A 26612-nucleotide genomic window follows, 5' to 3' on the forward strand; every position below is an offset into this window, starting at 1 on the left:
GCGAGTTTGCATGTATCTCCTGGGTCATGCACAAATCAAAAAGTTCAAAAAAGGGGCGGAGTCTGGGCAGGGCATGGGCGGGATGAGTCTGTAACATGAAGTCTGTGCATAAGTAATTACGCTAACAAGTATGCGCCGTGTAACATCTGCTATGGACAGTGTCTAAGTAATAATAAAATAAAAACTAGGCTAGTCAGTGGGATTTTAAGGGTAGGGGCAAATAGGGTAAAAGCGAGGCAAGTTAGCTAGGGGGGTTTAGGAAGTCCTCTCCTTTACTAGGGCGAACTGGGAACGAACTGGGAAAACAGGTAATTGCATCAGCGCGCATATCTACTATAATCTCCTCCATACTTTGTGCTCAAGGCAGTATTTTCGCACACATGTGCACGTCAGTATAAAGTTGTCTGCACATGTACACATATAACCAAATTTTATAACACTGGCACGTACATGCACATATACGCACATATGTTATAAAATTGACACCTCCACATTTATTTTTATTTATTTAAAGCTTTTCTTTACTGACATTCGTCAGGGACATCATGCCGGTTTACATCAAACAAGGGAGAGGCTAAGAGGTGAAGGCAGTTACAATAAACAAGGAGCAGAAAAACTGGGAGTTGAGGAAGTAATATACGTAAAAGCAAAGCAAATAGGCATAAATAAGAAGTTATCAAATTAAACAGAGAATATAGCATGAAGTAATATAACATGAAGTAATATGCATGAGCTGGCAAACACGCTCACACGCATGGGTCTTAAAATTCACCTCTTAATTCTTGACAGCTAGGAAATGAGTGCGGCAGTTAGGCACATAAATCAAACAGGATAACACCACTTGTGTACGGTGTCCTGATAATTTTAGACCTCTGTGTATTGTAATGGCTTTTAGTCTTGTACGTTTTTTTTAAATCTTATTTCATCATATTCTGTTTATCAGAAAGGGACCAACAAGTAAGAATTACAAGATTTTCCATCTGGCAATCTGCTCTCATGGGAATCCCTCAGGGATCAGCCCTTTTGGCTGCACTTTTTAATATCTATTTGTAATGCCCTTTATTTTCAGTTTAAACCAATTTTCACCCATAAATTCCTGGATTTTTCCAAAGGTGACAATCAGTTTAAAACTATATTCACCCTAATTTTAGGCTGATTAAAAAATATTTAGGCTGATCCAGATCTGCAGATGCAGCATTTCATGGCCTCCAGCCACTGCGGGCCAAAGCACATACTGTATTTCAAGTCCCGCCCCACCAGTAAAAACGCTAACCTTTCAGTGCTGCCCATGCCATGTTTCAAGTCCCACTTTCTACACGCCCCCCTCCCCAAGCCAAAGTGTCTGCTGTCTGGTGCCACAAATATGTTTGAAGCAGGCCCTGTCCACCAGAAGTACTTCCTGGTAGGCTCCCTGGCCCTATACAAAAGCAGAAGTGCAGTGCTGCAGCATGGAGGGGCTTCAACCATACAGGTGAAGGAAAGAGGAGAAGCCTAGAGCTATCACTGGAAAGAATGAATGCAGGGAAGGTGGGGAGAGAGGTAGATTCTTGGTTAAAGGTGAGGAGAGAGGGACCTACTGGACAGATGATGGGGATAAATGTAGGGGATGCTGCTGGGTGGGTTGAATAATCTGTTTAATATTTTATTGTACTTCTGTCCATCAAATAAATTATTTACCTGGAAAATTGAGTCCTTTTTTTTAAAACTGATTTTCCCCTGTTTTTGATCTTGTCATAATAAATCCCGATTAAATTCCCAGGAAAAATAAAGAGCAATAAAAACAAAAAATGAAGGTCCCTATCTGTTTGGTACCTCTTTATTGTTTCGTAGCAGGCTTGAACTACAGTCCCACAACTAATATTTCCTTCAGTAGATTATTGCAAATCTCTCCTTTTATGGATTCCAGCTAAGACTGAGTCCATTACAAATTGTTCAGAATAGTGCAGCCCAGCTGTTAACTGGAACTTCTTTTCATGAGCATATTTCTCCTGTATTGGTGGAACTTCACTGTTCCTGTTTTTTGGCAGCTAAAATTTAAAGTGGTGTTGTTAATCCATAAATTAGTCTATTCGACTTCAATTCTCTGTTTGTATAAACCTTTCAGAGCCTTAAAATCATTCAATAAAGGCATATTAGAGGTTCCATCTTCTAAGCTGGCATATCTTGTTGAAGTAAGAAATCGGGCCTTCTCAGAGCTGGATTTATTGCCTGGAATCAGCTTCCAGTATTGTTGCGATTATTGTCTGATTTAACACAATTTAAGAAAATATTATAAACCCATCTCTACCAAGAGGCTTTTGGAGTGAATTATAGATATTGTGCTGAGCTTTTGAGCTATTTCATTTTTCAATATGATGATTCAAAGCTTGTATGTTTTGTAGTCATTGCTTTCCCACATATTTTTAGAAGTGTGTATTAGTTTTGCTATATTTGACAAGCAAATTGACTTTATGGATTATGTTAATTCAATGTTTGTCAAGAAGCTAGCCTTGGCCACTCATTTGTAATGTTGGCAAGGATTCAGGTGATGGTGAACCCTTGGTGCCGAGGGATGAATTTTGCAGCCTAGCTGGCTGGTGAATGCACTCTGTGGTGGGACTGACTGGAACTTCGCCTATACCAGTCATCTCCCTGGTAGGTTGAGCCCTTGGGGTTTGGCGGCATAGGTGGGTCCCTATGGTAGTGGCAAGAACAAATGCGAGGCAGGACAGGCAGCAGACATTGCGAATTGTGGACAAGCCAGAGGCCAGAATGGTCAAAGTCCAGAGCCGAGGTCAGAATCCAGGAAGTCAGGCCGAAAGAAGGACAGGCAAGACAAGACAGAACAATGCAAGACTGAGGAAAGGCACAGACAGAAACAGGACCAGTCAAGGCAAGGACAAGGCAAAGCAAGAACTCAGGAACAAGGCAGGAAACAATGATAGGAGACAAAGGCAGGACTGAAACGCAGGAACAAGTCAACATGCACTGATGAGCAAGACACATCAGAAGACCTGGTGCTGAGGTGAGGAACTACTGCGGGACCCAGTTTTAAATAGGGCAGGAGGCTGACATCATCAGAAGGTACTGTGCAGATGTGTGCATGTGTGCCTATGGGGAGAACGAGCACGGCAGCATGGCGCCTGGATCTGGTGTTCCTGCCATGTCAGACCGAGAGAGTGCTGCAAATCTTAACATTTTTTTATGTATATGTATTGTTTATGTATCTTATGAATGTTGTGTCTGTAACTCACTTTGAATTCAGAGAGGAGAGTAATTAATAAATAAATAAATCAAATCAAATTGGTTTTATTTATATTTTTATTGTGACCTGCCAAGAATCTTACATCAAACATGATATAAATTTCTTAAATATCCTGCTGAGTCCTAAGAATTTGAGCTGGTACCCAAGTTTTCAAAGTCTTTCTTTCCACCTATGAATATGTACATAAAGAAATAAAATATGGCTCCTCTCTCACAAACCCTCACCCCGACCTCTGTTTCTATTGAAGGAAGTTGTGGGAAAGATATTGTTACATTGGGGGAATAAGTTTTGCATCGGTGCAGACCAGTTTCACCTTTGTATTGTCCTCTCCTGTTAAAATGTGTAGTGGAGTCCGATATTTCTGTTGCAAAATAATTTTTCTTGTGTTTGCTACCAGGATTTGGCTGATATGGATTTTAATTCTTTTGTCCTTTCTCTTTCTTGTATTCAAGTCTTCGGTTTGCTCCAAAATTGTGCAGCTACTGGGTCAGAATGAAGTAGACCATCACCAGAAGCAGGTGGTGATGCTGAGCCAGGACAGTTTCTACCAGGTCTTGACTGCTGATCAGAAAGCCAAGGCATTAAAGGGACAGTTCAACTTTGATCACCCTGGTGAGTAGCATATGTGGCGCAAATGTGAGACCAAACGTGCTGTGGGAAGATAGTCTGATACCATTTGGGCATGAGCATTCTAGACCATAATTGAACTTGTGCCTCAGCATGGTATTAATAGCCCAGAATAGGAAAAGGGTATTTCCTAGCATGTAGACAGATGGACTCAGGAGCATAACCCCTGCCATCTCCATCTGCTGGCAGGGGTTATGCTCCCCTGCCAGCAGATGGAGACGGAGCAAGCTGACGTCACAGTATATATATCCTCCTGCAGTGTCCCCAGCCTGCCAGTATTCTCCGTCTCCAGCAGATGGTGGACATGCATCTCCCTATGGGGATTGCTTCAGATTTTGGAAGGAGATTTTAAAATGGAATAAGGAAAGCCCTGCTCTCCTGCAGTGATACCAGATGGTCCCACCCCCAGTTGAGAATTCCTGAGGTGATTTCTGAGGTCCCTCAGATGTGTGCCTTGGTCTGGTAGCTGGGTTTTCCCAGCGTGGACTTAGCTGATTGTACAGCTTAAAGGCAGCGGGGGCAGGAAGCCGAGTGCGGTGGTGATGGCACATGCCATCTCCCCCTACAGCCAGATATTATCTCTGTACTCAGCTAGTAAGGCTGAGCTCGGGTAAGTTTTAAAAAAAACAAACCCGAAAGATCGTAAAGGCAGAGACAGTGTAGAGGGGTTTGCAGGACTTCCTTCAGTCTCCATGCTTGGTGCGCTATTCCGGTGTTTGTTCCCACACCCGTGGAGGTTAGGGGAACTGGGCAGCCTGGCGAGTTGATTGGCCCCAGTGGGTTAGGCCCCGCAATTAGGCTTTTTGTCTGCATGCCACGTGGTAGGCCACGGTGGCATTTTTGCATGCTTCTGTGCGCAGGGAAATATTTAAGCATTGGCGGTGTACCCAGGTTTTGGTGCACAGATTGAGTGTGCTTTTTGCAGCACTTACTCTTAGGGCGCCTAATTTTTGTATGCATAAATTATGTGCTTTTGAAATTTTTTCAGCACAAGCCAGCTGGATGCACATTCTCTGTCGCCTGAGCACTGATGGCACCGGTGAACAAGAAACCTAAGTGCCTTTCTCTCTGTGTTGCCTGTCATATTCAGGCATCTCAGCGCTGTTTAGAGGCTCAGGGAGCATTGTCGTCCTCTGATTTTGCTAAGCCTGTATCCTCCCAGCCTGATGATGGCCTGGTTAAGGATCTGTCTGGAGGTACTTTCTTGACTGGTTCCTCCGCAGGAGATTGCAGTTCAGGGGGCCCTGCTCCAGTTCCTTCTGGGTTTGGTCTTGAATCTGGCTGCTTTTTCTTGAGTGGATATTTTTTCAAGGTTTGCAGTCCTTTTTTAGCGCAGTCCTCAGCTTTGCCTACTCCTGTCTTCCAGTCCTATGTTTAAGTGCTAGAACATGATTCTGTTCGCAGCGGGTAATCCCAACAGGAACTTGGATGGCACTGATGATGAGGCAGATTCTGATTTGCCTGGAAGATGGGGTAATTCCTCCGGGACTGGAACCGTATTGGACCATGTTGTTTCTTTCATAGAGATAAACTGTAAGCCCTGATTTCCGAGACCTTAAAGATGCTTTAAAAACAAGAGGCTTTCGTAAAGCCTCTTGTTTTTTTTCCAGGTTATAGAGGCCATTCAGAAACTGGTTTATCTTGAATGGGGCGCCCCAGATGCAACTTTCAAAGTGGGTCATACATTGGAAGGCCTGTATCTCCTGGATCCAGTAGTGAGGGAGCGTTTGCATTTTCCCCAAAGTGGATGCACTGGTCTGTACCGGTTCTAAGTGGATGACTATCCCCATGGAGGGAGGAACGGCCTGAAGGATGTACATGATAGGAGAATTGAGGCTATTCTTAAGCAAGCCTTTGAAGCAAAGGCAATGACTTCACAGATAACTTCTTGTTGCGCCTTAGTGGTAAGATCGTATCTGCTTCTCTCTCAGGAAGCTGATTATTCTGGAGTGGATTCAAGTGCGGTTATGGAACCCGCTGCTGCCTTTTAAGCTGATGTGGATTGCGATTGGTCCGTAACTCGGCCAGAGGAGTGGCTTCAGTGGTAGTGGCCAGGCGTTAACTATGGTTGCAAAATTGGTCAGCTGACGTAGCCTCCAGTGCTAATCTTACAAAAATGCCTTTTAAAGGCTCGCTCTTGTTTGGAAGTGAGTTGGAGAAATTGGCCAGTAAGTGGGACGAATCGCCGGTTCCTCAGTTGCCAGAGGATAAGAAACACTGGTAACGCCCCTCTGGAATGAGGGATCGTCTTTGGGATTCGAAGTGTTTTCGTCCCTACAGAGGGTCGACCTTTTCAGAGGACTCGGCCTTTTGGTAGGTCTCAGTCCTTTCGTCCCTGACAGCCCAAGAGAGGAGCGGACTCAGGTGGTGGATCCTCCCGAGCTTCCCAATGAAGGTTTGTTGACCCACCTTTGGGAACAAGAGACAGGGAACGCCTCTCTCTTTTATCAAAGGTGGGTCAAGATCACATCGGATCAGTGGGTCCTGGAGGTGATACGAGAAGGATATGCACTGGAATTTCGCAGTATTCCTTGGGATGCATTCATGGTTTCTCCTTGCCACTCCCCGCAGAAGAAGCAGGCAGTTGAATCTATGCATTCTAAGGCTCCTCCGGCTGAGGGTTGTGGTTCCAGTGTCTACGTCTCAAAAAAGTATGGGGCAATATTCCATTTATTTTGTTGTGCCCAAGAAGGAGGACTCCTTTTGCCCATCCTGGATCTCAAAAGTGTCAACCATCATTTGCGGGTGACTCATTTTTGCATGGAAACCTTACACTCAGTGATAATGGCTGTGCAGTCGGGGGAATTTCTGACCTTCCTGGATCTGTCCGAGGCTTACCTTCATATTACCTTCCATTTGGAATACCAACATTTTCTGCGTTTTGCAGTGTTGGGGCACCATTATCAGTGTCAGGCGCTGCCTTTTGGTCTAGACACCTTTCCCAGAACATTTTCCAAGATTATGGTGGTAGTAGCAGTGGCATTCAGAAGATATGGCTTCCTGGTACACCCTTACTTGGACGATTTGGCTATTCAAGCCAAGTCTCAGGAAGAGAGCCGACTGGTGACCAACAAGTTGATCTCCTTGTTGCAGGAGCTTGGTTGGGTGGTAAACCTGGCTAAGGGCAGTCTTCAGCCATCTCATTCGTTGGAGTATCTGTGTGTTTGGCTCAGCATGAGGCAGGACAATGTTTTCCTGCTGGAAGTTCAGATTAAGAAATTGATGCCACAGGTGTGTCAGTTGGTGAGCACTATATGTCCAACAGTGTGGTCCTCTCTACAGGTGCTTGGTTTGATGGTGGCAACCCTGGAAGTGGTGCCATCAGTGAGGATGCATATGCTTCCTCTTCAGCACTCACTGCTGTCTCGTTGGAACCCACAGTCTCAGGACTATTTGGTTCGGCTCCACTTTATGATGGAAATCTGCTCTCGCCTCCAGTGGTCATTGCAGGAGGCTCACCTGAAAAGGGGTGTTTCCTTGTCTTCCCTGAACTGGTTGATGATCACTACAGATGCAAGTCTCCAGGAACTGACAGCCAAAGGGTGTTGGTATGCCGAAGAGTCCCTCTAGAACATCAATCTTCTGGAAGTTTGAGTGAACCAGTTGGCATACTTGCAGTTCAGCCATAGACTGCAGGGTCACGCAGTCCGAGAGATGTCTGACAATGCAACAACTGTGGCCTACATCCATCGACAGGGAGGAACCAAGACCCAGCAAGTGTCGCAGGAAATAGACCAACATATGGAATGGGCAGAAGGACATCTCCAGGTGATCTCTGCCTTTCACATTGCAAGAAAAGAAAACGTGAGAGCAGACTTTCTCAGCAGGGAGAGTCTGTATCCAGGAGAATGGGTGTTGTCGGACGAGGCGTTCAACTGATAGTGGATCGCCCGGGCCTTCCGTTCTTGGACCTGCTGGCGACTTTTCGCTATGTCAAGGTTTCTTTATTCTTCAGTTGCAGGAGTGTGATCCATGGTCTCTGGGCATAGATGCTCTCATACGGGTCTGGCCAGAAGACAAGTTGCTGTAAGGCTTTCCTCCGTGGCCCTTATTGGGCAGGATAGTTCGCAGGATTGAAGGCCACAGGGGATGGTACTCCCAGTGGCACCGGATTGGCCCCAACGACCGTGGTATGCAGATCTGCAAAGTCTCCTGGTGGAGGCCCCCCTTCATCTTCCACCGTGCACGAATCTGTTGCAGCAGGAGCCTTTCCTTCATGAAGATCCGTCTCTGTTTTGTCTTACAGTTTGGACCTTGAGAGGACTTGCTTGTTGAAGTGTGGATATTCTTCTGCAGTGAATGCTACCTTTCTCCATGCTCGGAAGTTCTCCACTTCCTTGGCCTATGTGTGGGTTTGGACAGTTTTTGAGGTCTGGTATGAGGATTGAAGTGTTCTTCCTCATTTGGTTAAGATTCCGCTCATTCTGGAATTTTTGTATGATGGGTTAAATAAAGGATTGGCCCTTAGTTCCTTGAAGGTGCAGGTTGTGGCTCTTGCCTGTTTCAGGGGCCCGATGAATGGTGTTTCCTTGCCGTCCCTGGATAAGGCCAGGAAGGTGGAGGAGTATTGCCTCTTGCAAGCCCTTGGATGTCAGGAGACTTGTGTGGTATCTGGAGGTTTCTGAACCTTTCCAAAAGACTGTTTGACCTTCATGGTGGAAGGACTGTTTGACGTTCATGGTGGAAGGAAGCAGGGCGAACCAGCTTCTCGGGGTACTATAGCTCACTGGATTAAGGAGGTAGTCACGACCGCTTATGTGGATGCTGAAAAGCCATTGCCTACTCAGGGTAGGGCTCATTCCATTAAGGCTCAGGCAGTGTCATGGGCAGAAGTTAGATTGTTGTCTCCCGTCGACATTTGCTGAGCTGCAACCCTGACCTCCTTACATTCTTTTTCCAGGTTTTATCGTCTGGATGTGCATACCCAGGAGGATGCAGTCTTTGCAAGTGCGGTGTTGACTGGACCGCAGACAGCCTTCCACCATGTTTGGGAGTAGCTTTGGTATATCCTACTGGTCCTTAGTCCATTTGTCTACATTAGTTTATTTAGTTTATTTAATACCTATTAAGAATGTCAATGTAAAGCCTGTTGCTAAGTTATTGTTTAATGTAAACCGCGGTGATGTATTTCTTTACGTACTGCGGTATATAAAAACCCTTAAATAAATAAATAAATACATGCTAGGAAATGGAGAAATTACTACTTACCTGATAATTTTGCTTTCCTGGCGTGTAGCCAGATGGACTCAGAACGAATGGGTATAGTATGTTCGTGCTAGCAGTTGGAGACGGATCTGACGTCAGCACGGGTTTATATACCCCCACAGGAAGCAAAGCAACTCAGTAATTTCTGTCTCCAAAGCAGTTTGGAGAGCCTGCATGCTCGCTGAGCGTGTTCCAATCTACTTTCTTCTTACTAAATTTCTACTACAACATTGAGCCCCGCACTCCTGCGGTGATACCCTTGGGGTCCCTCCCCCAGTAGAGTTTCCCGGGGTGATTTCCGTGATCCCCCAGAGGTTTAAGGCCTCGGTCTGGTGGCCGAATCGCGGCAGGGACGTAGCCCCCGGGCGAGGCTCGGGCATGGCGAGCGAGGCTTCTCGGTCCCGGCGTGGACGAGGCAGCGGGTGCATATCCTCACACGCGGCGGTGAAGGTACTTGCCCTCTCTCCCCGCAGCCGGAGACCGCCCGGGTTCCAGCCGGGAAGTGCTGAGGATCAGGTAAGGCGTACATCTTTTACTTCTGGTCTCCGAGGATCGGCGGCGTGGACGGCACGCTGTGGAGGGCGCCATTTTGTTGGCCTTGTTCAGGTATTGAGCGCCCGTGATAGGCGCCTGTCTATGACTAAGCGCATATTATATACATCATTGTGTGTATATTGCCGACCGCTTATTGCTGAGAGCATATTGCATACCATTGAGCGTGTATTGCTAAACGCATATTGCTGAGAGCATATTGAATACCTTTGAGCGTGTATTGCTAACCGCATATTGCTGAGAGCATATTGCATACAAGTGAGCGTGTATTAATGACTGCATATTGCTGAGAGCATATTGAATACTATTGAGCGTATATTGCTAGCCGCATATTGCTGAGAGCATATTGCATATCATTGAGCGTATATTGCTAGCCGCATATTGCTGAGAGCCTATTGGATATCATTGGGCGTATATTGCGGCCGCATATTGTTGAGCGCCTGTTGTATTAAGTGTATATTGCTGCCGCATATTATTGAGCGCCTGTTGTATTAAGTGTATATTGCTGCCGCATATTATTGAGCGCCTGTTGTATTAAGCGCATATTGCTGCCGCATATTATTATTAAGCGCCTGTTGTATTAAGCGTATATAGCTGCCGCATATTATTGTGCGCCTGTTATATTAAGCGTATATTGTTGCCGCTTATCATTCAGCGCATACTTTTCAATGGAACAGAACGCCTCAGCGTCTTCAGCGGGGGCGCTGCCTGCCTCCGGCATTAAAGCCCTCGGCCTCTGCTCCGCATGCCAGCTTAGAGCCACGCACAGTGAAGAGCCAGACTCCCTATGTGCCCAATGTGAGGAGGCCGTGGGACCCTCAGGCCAGGACCAGTCTCAGCCACGATTTGCTGACAGTTCCCCAGGGGCTACCCCGGATTTAGCGGTCAGTCTCGACCAATCTGGAATCCCGGGGGATCTTGTACCCCGGCGATTAGAGACTGCTTCAATTTTCTGGGTGGATCTCTTTAAGGGGATTCATGCCTTTGTAAAGATGAAATGGCTTCCCGTCCAGGCCCTGCGGTTCCTGCGGTTCCTGCGGTTCCTGCGGTTCCTGCTGTTCCTGTTGTTCCTGCTGTTTCTTCTGTTCCTGCGGTGGCTGCGACTGCGGCGGCTGCTGCTGCGGTTGCGGCTCCAGTGGATCCTGTTCCTGGACCCTCACGCCCTTATCGTGAGCGGGACCTCCCGCCGCTAGACAGTCCAGATCAGTCAGACCAGGAGGTTTTCACCGGACGAGTCCGAACTCCCAGACGAAGGGGAACTTCCCCCAGGGATTGAGCCATATAGAACCATGAGGCGGTTCTTCCCTAAGGAGGATCTCTCCGACCTGGTGTCTCAGTGCCTGGCGGAGTTGGATATTACAGGTCCCAGCGCTACGGTACCCTCTGCGCAGAACCCCCTGCTGGAAGGTCTTCGTCCTACAGCCCGCCATTTTCCATTCTTGAAAGCAGCACAACAACTGATAGATTTAGAATGGGCTGCACCAGCGGCCTCATTCAAAGGGGGTCGGGCCCTGACAGGCATGTCTGACTGGCATGTCTGACTGGCACCGGCATGTCTGACTGGCACCGGCATGTCTGACTGGCACCGGCTATCCAGGAGCTGCTGGCGTGCCCTCAGGTGGACGCCTTGATTAGCGCTGTGGTCAAGCGCACTACCATTCCAGTTGAGGGGGGGGGGGGGCGGCCCTCAAGGAGCCTCAGGACCGGCGACTGGACGCCATTCTGAAACAGACTTTTGAGGTGGCAGCTCTATCTTTGCGTATCGCAACCTGCTGCACAGTGGTGACGCGTTCCTGTTTGTCACAGGTCAGGAACAACGCTCCAGCAGCAGACATGGAGTCAGCTCTCTCGTTCCTCACGGATGCTGCCTCAGACCTAGTCCGGACAACAGCCAGGGTGATCTCATCCTCCGTAGCCGCCAGGAGGCAGCTCTGGATCCGGAAATGGTCAGCTGATGCGCCTTCAAAGACACACCTCACCAGATTGCCCTTTAAGGGCTCTTTCCTGTTTGGCAGCGACCTTGATAAACTGGCCAGCACATGGGGCGCCTCTCCAGTACCTCGACTGCTGGAAGATCGGTTCAGAAGGAACCAGCGCGCCTTTCCAAGGCCCTCCAGGGGTAGAAGCTCCCAGCGCTTCATTCCCTACAGGAGTCGCTACCAGGCACCTCGTCCTCAGGCCCGGAATCAGTCCTTTCGGACCAAGCAGCGCAAGAGGGGAGCAGGCCCGGGCTCAGGTCCCGGCCGCGCCTCACAATGAGAATCCGCCGATTCATCTGGGGGACGGAGCCATAGGGGGCAGGTTAACCCTCTTCTACCCCAGATGGGTCGAGATTACGTCGGACCAGTGGATCCTCGCCATCATCAGAGAGGGCTATTATCTGGACTTTCATCACCTCCCCCCGGACAAGTTTGTGGAATCTTCCTGTCCCATACACAAGAAGGCAGCATTGGAAGCTACCCTGGCGAGGCTCCTGTCCTTGAAAGCCATCATCCCAGGACCTGCCTGGGAAGTGAATTCTGGACATTATTCCATTTATTTCATGGTACCCAAGAAAGGGGGCACCTTTCGTCCCGTACTGGACCTCAAGTCAGTCATTTGATACTTAAGGGTCCCGAGGTTTCGCATGGAAACTCTGCGCTCTGTCAAGACCGCAGTACAGCCAGGAGAATTCCTCACGGCATTAGACTTGTTGGAAGCCTACCTGCATATCCCGATCCATCCGGATCATCAGCGCTACCTACGCTTCAAGGTTCTAGGACGCCACTTCCAATTCCGGGCTCTGCCCTTCGGGTTGGCAACATCACCGTGGACCATCACCAAGGTGGTCGTCGTGGTAGCAGCGGCACTCAGACGGGAAGGAATTCTGGTCCATCCCTACCTAGACGACTGGCTGATCAGGGCGAAATCACGAGAGGAGAGCCATCGGACAACCGACAGAGTGATCGCCCTTCTGGAAAGCTTGGGCTGGGTAATCAATCTCAGCAAGAGTTGTCTACAGCCTTCCCAGTCGCTGGAATACCTGGGAGTACAGTTCGACACCCAGGCAGACACAGTCAGTCTCACTCCCAAGAGAAGGTTAAAACTCCAGACGCGTCTCCGGTACTTGATGGGAGCCAGTCGGCCCATAGCTTGGGATTATCTGCAGGTTCTCGGTCTCATGGCATCCACCCTGGAAGTGGTACCTTGGGCAAGGGCCCATATGAGATCTCTGCAACGCGCGCTGCTCTCTCGCTCGAGCCCCTGTCTACGGAACTATTCCACGCACCTACCTCTGCCTGCCAGAGTACGGACCCAGTTACGGTGGTGGTTGCAGTCCAACCACATGAGCAGGGGGTCGAAGATGTCCTCCCCCACGTGGACTCTGCTCACCACAGATGCCGGCCTGAGCGGCTGGGGAGCACACTGCGAAGGACTTACCGCACAAGGGCGATGGAACAGAGAAGAGTCAGCGTGGAACATCAACCGTCTAGAGGCTCGGGCAGTCCGATTGGCATGCCTTCGATTTGCTCACAGACTGAAGAACAGAGCAGTCAGAGTGATGTCCAACAATGCCACCACGGTGGCATACATCAACCGTCAGGGCGGAACCAGAAGCCGACAAGTATCTCTGGAGATCGCCCCACTGATGGCTTGGGCAGAGGCGAATCTTCAGGACATCTCCGCCATCCACATTGCCGGGAAGAACAACACCACGGCAGACTTCCTCAGCAGAGAAAGCCTAAATCCGGGAGAGTGGCAGCTGTCACCCACAGCCTTCCAGATGATTGTGGATCACTGGGGGATTCCGGACATGGATTTACTGGCGGACAAGTCCAATGCTCAAGTACCCAGATACTTCAGCCTCAAGCGCGATCCGTTCTCACACGGAATCGATGCCCTGGTTCAGCCATGGCCTCCAGGGACTCTGCTATATGCCTTTCCTCTGTGGCCTCTGCTGGGCGCCATCATCCACAAGATTCAGAAGCACCGGGGCCTAGTCCTTCTGGTGGCACCAGACTGGCCAAGAAGACCCTGGTACGCAGACATGAGAAGACTACTGGCAGGGGAGCCTCTTCCCCTGCCTCCACTCCGGGACCTTCTACGACAATGTCCCATCCTCCACGAGGATCCAGCTCAATTCTCTCTTATGGTCTGGCCATTGAGAGGGCTAGACTGAAGAAAAGAGGTTACTCGGAGCCAGTGATAGATACACTCCTCCAAGCTCGCAAGTTTTCCGCATCCCTCACCTACGTAAGGATCTGGAGAGTATTTGAAGCATGGTGCGACACTCATGGCACCAATCCACATGCGACCACAATCCCTATTGTGTTGGATTTCCTGCAAGATGGACTTCAGAAGGGTCTCTCCCTCAGCTCCATCAAGGTTCAGGTGGCTGCGCTGTCTTGCTACTGTCCCAGGAGGGATGGCAAGACCATTGCCAAGCACCCAGATGTTTCTCGCTTCCTGAAAGGAGTCAAGCATATTTGTCCGCCACTGAAGTGGCCAGTGCCCTTATGGAACCTCAACCTTGTTTTGGATTTCCTCGCGGGATCCACCTTCAGACCCCTTCGGGGCCTGTCTCTCCGTTCTCTCACTTTGAAGATGGTGTTCTTGCTGGCTGTATGTTCAGCACGCCGCATCTCAGAGCTACAAGCACTGTCCTGCCGTGATCCATTTCTCAGAATCACTCCTGAGGCTATCCATCTTCGTACAGTTCCCTCCTTTCTACCTAAAGTGGTTTCACAGTTTCATCTTAACCAAACTATATCCTTGCCTACCACGGCGGGTTTGAAGAAATCTGAAGAAGGGCGTTTATTACGCCATCTCGACATTGGCAGATTGCTGCCCAGATATCTGGAAGTGACACAAGAAATACGAAAGACGGACCATCTGTTCGTCCTGCACAGCGGAAAGAGACAAGGTGAAGCGGCCTCGCGGCCCACCATCGCCCGCTGGATTAAAGAAGTTATCCGAGCAGCTTACGTAGAGGCTTGGGAAGTCTCCGCCTCTACAGGTCAAGGCTCATTCTACCAGAGCACAAGCGGCATCCTGGGCGGAATCCAGGATGCTGTCGCCTGCAGAAATATGTAAAGCGGTGACATGGTCCTCCCTCCATACCTTCTCCAGGTTCTACCATCTGGATGTCCAGGCCAGGGAGGACTCAGCATTTGCGAGGGCGGTCCTACATGGTCCTCAGGCAGCCTCCCGCCCAGGCTGGGAGTAAAGCTTTTGTACATCCCATTCGTTCTGAGTCCATCTGGCTACACGCCAGGAAATGTTGAGATTACTTACCTGATAATCTCCTTTTCCTTAGTGTAGACAAATGGACTCAGCATCCCGCCCAGCTGCCTGTGTACATGGGTTTCACAGATTCAAGGTAAGCCATGTCATTTGTTTACATAAGAGCGTCCCCTTTTGCCAGGTGTCGACGCCTTCCGGTTGGGAATGTTGGCGGTCTCCAGCTACTATCAATCGGTCAGGGGAATCATGTTTCACTATTTCATTGAGCGTCAGTACACACATCCATAACAGCTTTTGCAAGGAAGATTACTGAGTTGCTACGCTTCCTGTGCGGGTATATATACCCGTGCTGATGTCAGATCCGTCTCCAACTGCTAGCACGAGCATACTATACCCATTCGTTCTGAGTCCATCTGTCTACACTACGGAAAAGGAGATTAACAGGTAAGTAATCTCAACATTTCCTTAGTGTAAAAAGATGGACTCAGCCTCCCGCCCTCAGTTGTCGAATGATAGTGTCAATGGTCCTCCTGTGGGGCTCCGGGTCCCAGGGGATTACTGGTAAGTGTTCATCCAGTCCAAAGATTGGGGTAGCTATATTCTTGAGTTCAGTGTTTCTTGTTGGTTGAGTACAGTTATGGTTGACTTTTTTTTTTAATTGATACTTTATTAAATTTTTATTAAAAATTGTTTTGTTTTAACAAAAATTACAGACAATTGAAAATAAAGTTACATCGCTTACATAATTATAACAAATAATCCATAATAACGGCTTTCAAAATCCATAATTGGGGGAAGTTCAAATAAACATATTTGTTTACAAATATGGTAAAAGGAAATTAATCACAGAGAAAGAGAAGAGGGTATTATTACATTATTGGTCATCTCTTCCATCTCCTCCTGTGCTTTTATCAACCAAAAGCGTTTCTAAAATAAGCGGATCAGAAAAGCTATATCTTTTCCCCTGAAAAGTTGCATAACATAAACAGGGATATTTAAGAAAAAAATTTGCCCCTAGGGCAACTAATCTACTTTTCAGAGACAGGAAATGTCTCCTTCTGGCCTGTGTGGCCCGGAGACATCTGGAAACATATATACTTTTTGTCCGCAAACATTCACATCTCTAAACTGAAAATAATTTTTAAGTATTTTCTCTTTATCTGTTTCAAGTTGGAAAGAAACAAAGTATTTCTATTTTCAGTAATATCAACTGATTCTTCAAGAAACGGAGTTATCCCAATGCTTGATATTTCAACAGCTTGCCCATTTTGAGTCTCAATGTTTTTCTCAGTTCTTTTAGGGAAATAGAAAATGTTTGAAATTAGCGGTAAATCCTTTTTATTATATGAAAGGATCTCCTTCAAATACTTTTTCAACATTTCTACTGCTGAGAGTAAATGGGTTTGTGGGAAATTCACTACCTGTAGATTTTTTTATGCAAATCATATTTTCAATATTTTCTATTTCCTTATGGTAATTAAACTATCCTTTATATGAGTTGTCTCAGTTTCCTGTAACAACTGTACTTTCGATGTCAAGGTGCCAAAGTTTTTCTCTATACTAGAAATCTTCTTAACTTGTTCATCAATCAATAACTTGTTTTTATTAACAGTAGATGTTAAAGATGTGTTCATTTGCGAATCATTTTGATCTACTTTTGATAACATTTTCCATCTATAAGGGTTACATTGTCTGGTGGGTTGGTAGGCATTACTCCTTGCCTATCCATAACCCCACTTTCAATTTCACTACCCATAAGTGACACTAGGGGGTGGATTTATCAAAATGCAGTAAGTACCGCATGCGATAGCAAAAGGGGGGGAGGGAGAGAGAGAGACTGGCCATAATATCATGGCCCATAGGTAGGTATTTGTATCCCTATGGTAGGCCCACATAGTAACTCGAGGTGGGGATTATGTAAAAGTGTAGGGGGTTAGGGGCCACTTTGACATTCTACGTGATACCTACGAACAGAACAGTGGTCTCTTGTGAAGGTTTGCTGGCCTTCGGAGTGAGGAAACTCACTCCAAGATGAGATTTGGGCAGTGTTCTCTCCACCTAGCTTGATGTTACCCAGGTAGAGAGTCCATCAAGGTAGGTTGAGAGAACCTTGCCCAAATCTCATCTTGGAGTGAGTTTCCTCACTCCGAAGGCCAGCAAACCTTCACAAGAGACCACTGTTCTGTTCGTAGGTATCACGTAGAATGTCAAAGTGGCCCCTAACCCCCTACACTCTTACATAATCCCCACCTCGAGTTACTAGGTGGGCCTACCATAGGGATACAAATACCTACCTATGGGCCATGATATTATGGCCAGTCTCTCTCTCTCTCTCTCTCTCTCGCTCACCTCACCTCACCGTCAAAAAATGACCCCCTAGATTAGTTGTTACCTGACCAGCCATAGTACATGATCATCCTTATACACTTTACTGGTGAGGATGCAAAAATTTAGCTTTCCTCTTTCTCTCCATCCCTCAAGGGAGATAGGTAAAAGGCAGTATTTGAGACCCAAAACAATGTCCAGCCCACCAGTCTTCGCCGGGTAAAGCTGCACGCCGGCAGTAGCAGGTGCACCACTCTGCCTTGATATTTAAACCAGCAGTGTGTCACTCCTGAGAAACATCACCAGCTCACCTCACACTCAGCTCCAACTGGGTAGGCAGAATCTGCAGTTTTTTTTCTCTAGCTGTGCTGTTGCTGTGGGTACTGGACGGCCCTCCTCTCCTCTTTCTCCAGCTTCCCTCATGGTTGACTGTTTTTAATCAAGTTTTTTGCTAGTCTGGCCACAGATGCTTTTGAAGAGAATACTGGCAGGCTGTTGTCATTGTAGGAGTATATATACTGTGACATCAGCTTGCTCCGTCTCCATCTGCTGGCAGTGGAGCATAACCCACTGGTCCTGAGTCCATCTGTCTACACTAAGGAAAATTAAATTATCAGGTTAATTGTAATTTCTCCATTTGGCACCTTGGGTAAACTTTCAGCCTTGCCCGTCCCCCCATTCCCCCTGAGATTTTGATGATTAAACTCAAAATTCATGATGATCTCCCTGAACAATCCTGTAAAAACACATAATTTGATATCATATGTTTAAATATTCATCTTTCAGAAATATGTTTCAGAAATCATATCAGCATCTAAATGTCATCTGATTTTTTTTAAATTTTTTTTTTTGGAGGTACACTGCAAAAAGAAAAAAAATCAAGATATAAGTATGTAAAAAAATCCATACTGATTGGCTGAACTTGAATATTTCCCATTACTGCTCACCATACAAAAAAATAAAATCTGCTATCCTAGTAAAATTGACACAAGCTTCTTCCGTGACGAGGCATTTTGTGAAGTAATACAAGCCATGCAAAAAGTCACTCAGAACCTGTATAGCAAGTTTACCATACCAAAACAGCAGTAATTCCCAGAATACAAACAGCAACAACCTGTGAAAAAGCAACAATGTAAATATTAAACCAGGCCGAAGAACACCAATATATTAAACATTTATATAGCACTACAGGGTGTACACATTTTTGTAAAGATACAGCTGTGTGCAGAAGTTTAGGCACCCTGGTCAGATTGTATATTACAAAGAATCATTAAGTGAATAGAAGCTTATGCAACCTCTACATGGTACAGTTAAAAATACTCCACTATTAGTCTGAAAAAGAAGATACCGATGACTCTTGAAATATCTATCTCCTCTTGTCAGTGAACAGCCTAAACATATATGAAACTCATCTCTCTTGTAAACACAAAACTACTCAATATTTGTTTCAACAACTATTACTATTTAATCAAAGCACCATCGTACTCGAGCAAGGCTCCCAATGATACTCCGCTGTCTGTAGAGAGCCTTTAAACATAATAGGACCAATTACATTTTTTTTTTTTGCTGTTAAAATCAAATTAATACTTAACTTGTGTTTCAGCTTTGTCGAACATAGCCAAGACACTAACATGTTCACTAGGATGGCGCTGCTCTCTGCATTGGTGGAGGGGTGGAAGGGAATTGGGGCCGGAGGGTGCTGGAAGCCAATAGAGACGGGTGGGAGGGAGAAAAAAGGGGGAAAAAAAATGGATAAACTGCGTAGCTTGCTGGGCAGACTGGATGGGCCGTTGGTCGTCTTCTGCCGTCACTTCTATGTTTCTATATGTTTCTAGTCCATGTTTCGAAATGCAAAAGAATTCTTGCATCAGGGGGATAACCATTCATGTAACAGCTTTTAGTCTGAAGGAAAAACTAACAGACGCTGTTCATTATTTAAAACTGTCTTCTCGACTTCCTGCGATGACTTAGCCGGGTGAGCAGTGCGGGGAAGGAGCTCCGTGACTCCCCTCCACTCGATTGCCCGCTGGAGTGCGCTGCTGCCATGAATCGGCACTACAACTGGTTTGTCATGTATGGGAACACTCCGGGGCTCGGACAGCCTTTAAATCAGGCTGCCCGGGCCGTGCGGGATAGTCTAGGCAACATGGGCAAGATGGCGGCTGCGCTGGAGCCACAGAAAACGCTGGCAGCAATCTCCAATGAAGTGCTGCAGCAAATCTCTAGCAGTGTTTCTGCTGCTTTAGATGAGCGTTTAATGAAAATACAGGCCTCTATGGATGACATAAAGGCCTCGCTGAAGCAGCAGTCTAAGCAATTAGACTCAGCGGAGCAGCACCTCTCAGCTCATGGGGACAGACTTGTCAGTGCTGAGCAATCAGTCAGTGCTGTGCAGGCAGTCCAAAAAACGTTGTTGGAGCGGCTGGAGGATCAGGAAAACAGGAACCGTCGGCATAACCTTAAAATTATTGGCCTGCCAGAATCTCTAAAAGAAGATGATCTTTATAAGTTTGTTGAATGCTGGCTCCCTGAACATCTAGGCCTCCCCATGGCTACTGATCGGGTCCGCTGTGAGTATATACACAAAGTGGGCCCGCCTCGGGATGGCCCCAGCAGGCCGCGGCCAGTGATCGCCCGGATTCTTAAGTTGTCCCATAAAATTCAGCTACTGCGTTTGTTCCGTCAGCAGGGCACAGTGGAATATGGGGGAAACCGCATTCTTATATTCAATGATTTTTCATCAGGCACTACTGCACAGCAGAAGGAAATGTCACCGGTGTGCTCAGAGCTTCATAAATGTGGGATCCATTTCGCGCTGCTGTACGCAGCTAAACTGAGGGTGCATCACGACAACAAAGTGTTCTTTTTCAGTAAAAAAGAAGAGGCGGCAGCTTTTTTGGCCACCCTGCCCGCAGACAGTATTTCCTGAGTGCCCATGCAAATAGTTTTGACTGCCTCTTACTCTGATCTCCGGAAAAGACTGGCCAAATGTCTCGTTTACTATAAATAGCACGTGAAGGCAGGGCAGCTGTCTGGGCCCTTTAATTTTTGTTAACTGATTTGGTCTGGTTATGACATTTACTGTTTAAGATTTCTGACATCTTGCATTTTCTTTTTTGGTGTTCTCTCTTTATTATGCTGATGTTCTGTAGATTCTGAATCCTGTACGTTGAATTGCTAAATTTTTGCCTCAGGTTTACCCTACCAAAGGAGGTGGTGGGGGGCGGGATGAGTGGAGGGGGGCCTAGGGGAGGGTATTCCCCCACATGCTTGTTGTTTTGAGTCCGGGTGTGGGGAGACCCTGTGCCCCTTGGAGTTGGAGTGAGATGACGGTATCTGTGATGTGAGATGGTGTTGGATGAATGAGTGTGCATTGGGTTGTGAATGTGAAGGTGATTTGTTGGGGGGTGGGAGGTTCCAATGGGGTAAGGGCAAGAGACCAAGTGGGGATTAACCTGAGGACCGTGTTTACTATGCACTGCATGGCACGGACCGGCAGTGGCCACAGAGGCATTCACGGAGCGGGATGCCAGTGGCCAGTGGTTGGTTTCCACCTTCACGGAGCGGAAGGATGGAGGGCTGCCATCTCCAAAAAACAAACAAACAGGGGTGGGTAAGAGTATGGGGCAGGGGTGTGGCCTGCTTGTTACAGCGGTTGCTACCCCTAATTGAGCTAGATGTTCACTTGGACGCAGATCCGGCACTGCTCTCTACATTGGTGGTGGGGTGGAGGGGAATTAGGGCTGGAGGGTACTGGAAGCCAATAGTAACAGGTGGGTGAGAGAAAAAGATTAAAAAAAAAAAAAAAAGATAAAGCGCGTAGCTTGCTGGGCAGACTGGATGGGCCGTTCGGTCTTCTTCTGCCGTCATTTCTATGTTTCTATGATTGGCACAATACAGGTTTTGGGGTTTAGGCTGGGAGGCCCCAAACCGCTCTTTTTAGATTGCTTTTGGAGCCCAATTTGGGTCCCAGTGCCTTTTGCAACCACTGTTCGGGATGGTGGGGGTTAAAGTCATATCATTAAATGTGGATGGCATTCATTCTCCCATCAAACAGAAGAAGTTGCTAACCATGTTCCGCCGGTTGAAATCTCAGGTGGTGTTCTTAAAGGAAACACATTTGTCGAACTCTGAGCATGCGAAGCTGAAATGGGAATGGGTGGGCCAATGCCTTTATTCCTCCTCCTCATCCCGGAAGCGGGGGGTGGAAATTCTGTTTCATAAACAATTACCTTTTCAATTAGAACGATCCTGGCAAGATCGAGAAGGTCGTTATGTTATTGCTGTGGGGACGCTCTCCCAACAGAAATTTGTATTCTGTAATGTTTATGCCCCTAAAATATATTCACATAGCTTTTTCATACATCTAGTCGGGTTATTGACAGACCTACATGGGTATCAATTGGTGGTAGGGGGTGATTTCAATACAGTTATGGATAAGGAGCATGTCTGTAAACCTGCCAAATTGATAGACCTCAAAGATCAATACATGGGGATAAATTTTGTTGCTCAGGGAGAGAGACAAAATGGCCGCCCACTGAGAGCCAAGCGAACGCTCTGCTCTTATTACCTCAAGAGAGTTATTTCCTTTTTCTACTGTTTTCTTGCTGTGATGATAATATGCCTCATACAAAAAGAAAGGCAAAATTAAAGGGTATACCCCCCGTATTCCTCAATGATGGATCCGTTGCAGCGAAACATACCAGAGTGTTTTGGTGTACCCCCAGTAACTCCTGTCGAGGTGACCGCTGATGAGAGAGACCCGGAGCGGTGTTTTTCCATCCAGGTCGAGATCTTGTTAAGTCCAGGAGCGCCGGAAATGCTGACTCCTCCGGGTACTGACATAGGGAGACCAGGAAAGATCCCGGGAGACATCCTGGGAACCGCGAAAATGCCAGAGGACCTGCAAAGCACAGAGTGGGAGGGTGAACCCCCCTTCGAGATGGACCTTGAGTTACCAGCAATGATGGGGATGCCCGTTTGTGGGGCCCACGGAATTTCTTCTCCGACTCCTGTGGAAGCGAGTATGCCACTTGCAGAGAACTCTGGCTGGGTCATCAAGCGTGACTCTGGGGTAAGATCCAAGGCCCAGGTTGGTAAAAACATAATTATTAAACCTCCTATTATTACCCTGGACACACTCTGGAATCTTATTTTGAGGTTGGAAACTTCGATTTATCTTCACTAACTGAGGCCGGGGTTGAAACCAACAATGCCATTAAGATGAATACAAATACTTTAAATAATCAGGAAGGGAAAATTATGACTTTGGACACTTGAATTAATGCAGTTGAGAAAATCCAGCAACAGTTAATACAGACAGAAGGGGAACTCTTTTAAAAAAAAAAAAAAAAAAAAAAAAAAAAAAAATTGAGAATATTGAAAATGCTACTCGTGCTTTGAATTTGAGTACTCAATTTTCCAATAAACAACAGTCCTCTGATTTATTCAAGAGTTATGTGACACAGGTCTTGAAAATCCCTCCTGCTTGTATGCCGGTAATTGTTAAAGCTTATTATCCATTACAAAAGATGGGGCAAATTGAACCGGGAGAAAATAGAGAAGAAGATATTCCTCCTTTGGAAACATCAATGAACATATCTGATTTGCTGCAAAACTCACAAGAAATGGAGATTAAACGAAGAGGGATACTTCTTGTTACCTTTGCCTTTATAACTGACAGGGATAATGTATTAAGATCTTTTATTCGTTCACGCTTTTTAACTTTCTATGGGCAAAAAGTCTGGGTTTATCCCGACCTAGCTAAGTATATGCAGATATGATGCAAAAATTTCTTGCCCTTAGACAAGAGATTGTGTCAAAAGGGGGATATTTTATGTTAAACTATCCATGTAAATATCTTGTAAAATATAATAATCAAAATTACCTATTCCGTGATCCAGACCAACTTAAAGGGCTTTTGGGTATTTCAATCTAAGCTTTTCGGCACTATAATGTTACTGGGGTTCTCAGTGTTTCATTTTTTTTATTTTTGTAATTACCTAGTAATTCGCTCTAAATTTCTCTCTCTCCCACATTTCCTTTAAACTTTTTGGAGTTGAGAATAATTTTCTTTATTCCACAGGTGAAGTTTGTACTTTGGTTAAATTTTGCTGTTACCCCAAATTACTGATGCAAGAGACTTCTTGTAATTATCTTAAAATGCAATAAAAATAAAATTTAAAAAAATTTTTGATGCTCAGGAGCTAAATTTGATAGACACTTGGAGGGTGTTGCACCCTGGGGAACAGGACTTTACTTTTTACTCACACCCGCATCATACTCCATGCTGGACTATATGCTGCTCTCATGCACCCTTATTGCGCGGGTGACGTCCGCTACTATTGAAGTTATGTCTATCTCAGATCATGCCCTGATCTCTGTTAATTTGGTAGTAGGTAGCTCCCCACACGCTCCTTTTTCTTGGCACGTGGCCTGATTTTTTTATGACTTTTCATACTTATCTAAGCAAATGCTGGGAGGAATATGTAGCCTTGAATGTCAAATTTGAAGTCACAGCGGCGACTGTATGGGAAGTGGGAAAAGTGGTAATGCGCGGCCATATCAGTCTATGTTGTAAAAGTTAATAAACAATGTAATGCCGAGATTCTCCGCCTTACTGGGCTACTAAAATCACTGCAGTTACAGCATATAAGGCATCTGACCGATGCCCAGGTGGATCACACTCGGGAAGCCCTGAATCACTTGTTGCATCAAAGGGCCTCAAATTTATTGCACTATTATAAATACCAACTTTTTAAACATGGCAACCGACCAAGTCGTCTATTAGCAAATCTAGTGCGGGTCCGCAGTCAAAGGTCAGTCATAGTGGGGATTAGGGATGGGGCTGGCCAGCGCAAAACTACTCAGACCGACATCGCTGCACGTTTTTTTAGAATATTACACTGCCCTTTATCGAGCTCGCACCAGAGATGTCGAGATTTCTACCTCATTTTTTCAGGATGTGCCTTGGCCCGCATTAACCCCTGACCAAGCCACTCTCTTAAACGCACCCATTCGGGATGGGGAAATTTACTCTGTTATACAGGGGCTGACACTGGGAAAACCGGCGGGGCCTGATGGCTTGGGATCTGAATTTTATAAGTTATTAAAATTTCCCCTGCTCCCTTCTCTGTCCTCGTTTTATAACGCCTACTATCCACTAAAGTGTTTTCACCCTTAATGAATCAGTCGACTATTGTAGTGCTACACAAACCAGGCAAAATCCCCCTGGATGTTGGCTCTTACTGCCCCATATCGTTCATTAATGTAGACATAAAAATTTTGGCCGCAGTTCTTGCGGCTCGCCTGAACAGCATACTTCCTCATATGATCCATTCAGATCAGACAGAGTTTGTTAAGGGTAGACAAGGGGTAAAGAACGTCAGTCGCCTTATAGCAGCCTTAGGTATCTATCTTCAGCAGAGGCAATGATTTTGAGTCTAGATGCAGAAAAGGCGTTTGATTCCCTTTCTTAGGATTACCTTTTCTGGTCTCTGCAACAATATGGCTTTTCTGGGCTTGCTAACCTCAGCGCGCGCATTCTCATAAATAGTACACTTTTCTGACCCGTTTTCTCTTCATTGTGGAGTGCGACAGGGATGCCCCCTCTCCCCACTCCTGTTTGTGCTGGCGATCGAGCCCCTGGCAACCTGCCTCTGCCGAGAAAAGGATTTTTGGGGCCTTAACATGGGGAGTCATTCTTTGAAAGTGGCTCTGTTTGTGGATGATATCCTGTTGTTTGTGGGGCATCCTCGCAGCAGTATTCCAGTTATAATACAACTTTTCTCTCAATTTAGTGCTATTGAGGGATTACAAATAACTTTTTCAAAGTCTGAGACATTGGCATTGGATACCCAACTCCGGCAAACATGGGTGGGCACCTTTCCTTTTTCTTGGGCCCCTGATAAACTTAAATACTTAGGTGTCTGGATACCTAGAGATCTGAGGTATTTATATGCTCTGAATGTGCAGGAGATGGTGGTGGCTATCCAATCGCAACTGGCAGCATGGCAACCCCTTCCCTTGTCATAAGAACATGCCATACTCACGAGTCTCATGTGCTTTGGGAACTGAATCACTTTGGAGCTGGGATCTTCATGAGCCAGAGCCTTTTCTGCTAAAGTTAAGTACAAATTTGGTTATTATCTGTGCTTAGAACTAGGGCATTATATTTGCCAAAGCTAGTGCACTGTCTGTTAAAAAGAAGCACAACTGAAATAGAAATTTGGGAGTGCTGTTAGTCTGCTTTAACTTTTGACACCCACCCACCCCTAGGTTTGTGTTTCTAATATAACCTGCCTAAATTCATAAATGGCAACAAGGTAAATTAGTATTTCCCTAATTGCTATCCATCAGACAAATTACCAAAATGAGGTCTATCCAATGCAACTGTTGTGGAGCCTTTATATTGAGGGTAATCATATGGAAACTTAAGGCTTGCCCCATTGGTTCACCACTCTTTAACTTGGAAAAGGAGCTGGCTGAAGGTAAAGCTGAAATAGCTTCAATAAAGAAAGTCTCAGCCAATGTACATTATTCAGAAATTAATTTCCCATTACCACTGAATAACCAAAAGTCAAGGAAAAAGAGATTTACTGTGGGTTCAGGTAGGATTAGACCGGTGACCCACAGACACCCATTATTGACAGCTGTGCAGCCCACAACTACCCCCCCCCCCCCCACTCACACAGGGCATTGAGAAGCTTAAAAAACAGTATTACAGTGGGCTCTGGTAGAATTAGACCTGTGATCCGGAGACACACACTGTATCAAGTGCAACAAGTACAAAATGCCTTCTCTGTATTAAATACTGAAGAAGTTCTTGAGAAAAAGATTGAAATGTTATCTGAAAAGAGAGAAGAAACCCAATGCATACAGAAATTCCAGATCAGAAACCAAAGAAAAAAAGCTCACTGTGATGGATGACTCTGCCATCAGAGGCACTAATCCTTTCCCTTGCACAAATGCAAAGGGAAAAGTGGATAACAAAACTCAACTAAAGAGGTCACAAAAGGAGTCCAGAAACAGCGGTAACCTGAATGAAGAAAGCTGGAAAGCTATGAGCACAAATGCTCGTAGTTTGGGCAATAAAATCCCAGATCTGCAAGCCCTAATGGTGGAGGCGGACTTGGACATTGTTGCTGTCTTGGAAACGTGGTTTACGGAGTCTCATGACTGGGTGGCAATACCAGGCTATAACTTGTTAAGGAAAGACAGAGAGGACAGGAAAGGGGGAGGAGTGGCTCTTTATGTCAGAAACAATATCCAAGCATCGGAGCTGCAAGAAAGATGGGGCAATGAAGAAGCACTATGGGCCAACCTAAAAAAAAGATGGGACATCCATTTTTATTGGAGTGGTTTACAGGCCTCCAAACCAAAAAGAAGAGCTGGACAGAGATCTGGTTGAAGACATCCAAAAGATGGGAAAGAAGGG

General features: G+C 46.2%; 1 protein-coding gene across 1 annotated transcript in view; it reads left to right on the plus strand.

Moving 5' to 3' along the window:
• UCK2 (uridine-cytidine kinase 2) overlaps nucleotides 1-26612 on the plus strand; it is a 613925-nt gene that overhangs the window by 107687 nt on the left and 479626 nt on the right. The window contains exon 2 of the mRNA XM_029618633.1: nucleotides 3697-3856. Within this exon, the coding sequence (XP_029474493.1) occupies nucleotides 3697-3856 (160 nt within the window). The remainder of the gene's footprint in view (nucleotides 1-3696; nucleotides 3857-26612) is intronic.

This window comes from Rhinatrema bivittatum, chromosome 10, assembly GCF_901001135.1.
Source record: "Rhinatrema bivittatum chromosome 10, aRhiBiv1.1, whole genome shotgun sequence".
NCBI lineage: Eukaryota > Metazoa > Chordata > Amphibia > Gymnophiona > Rhinatrematidae > Rhinatrema > Rhinatrema bivittatum.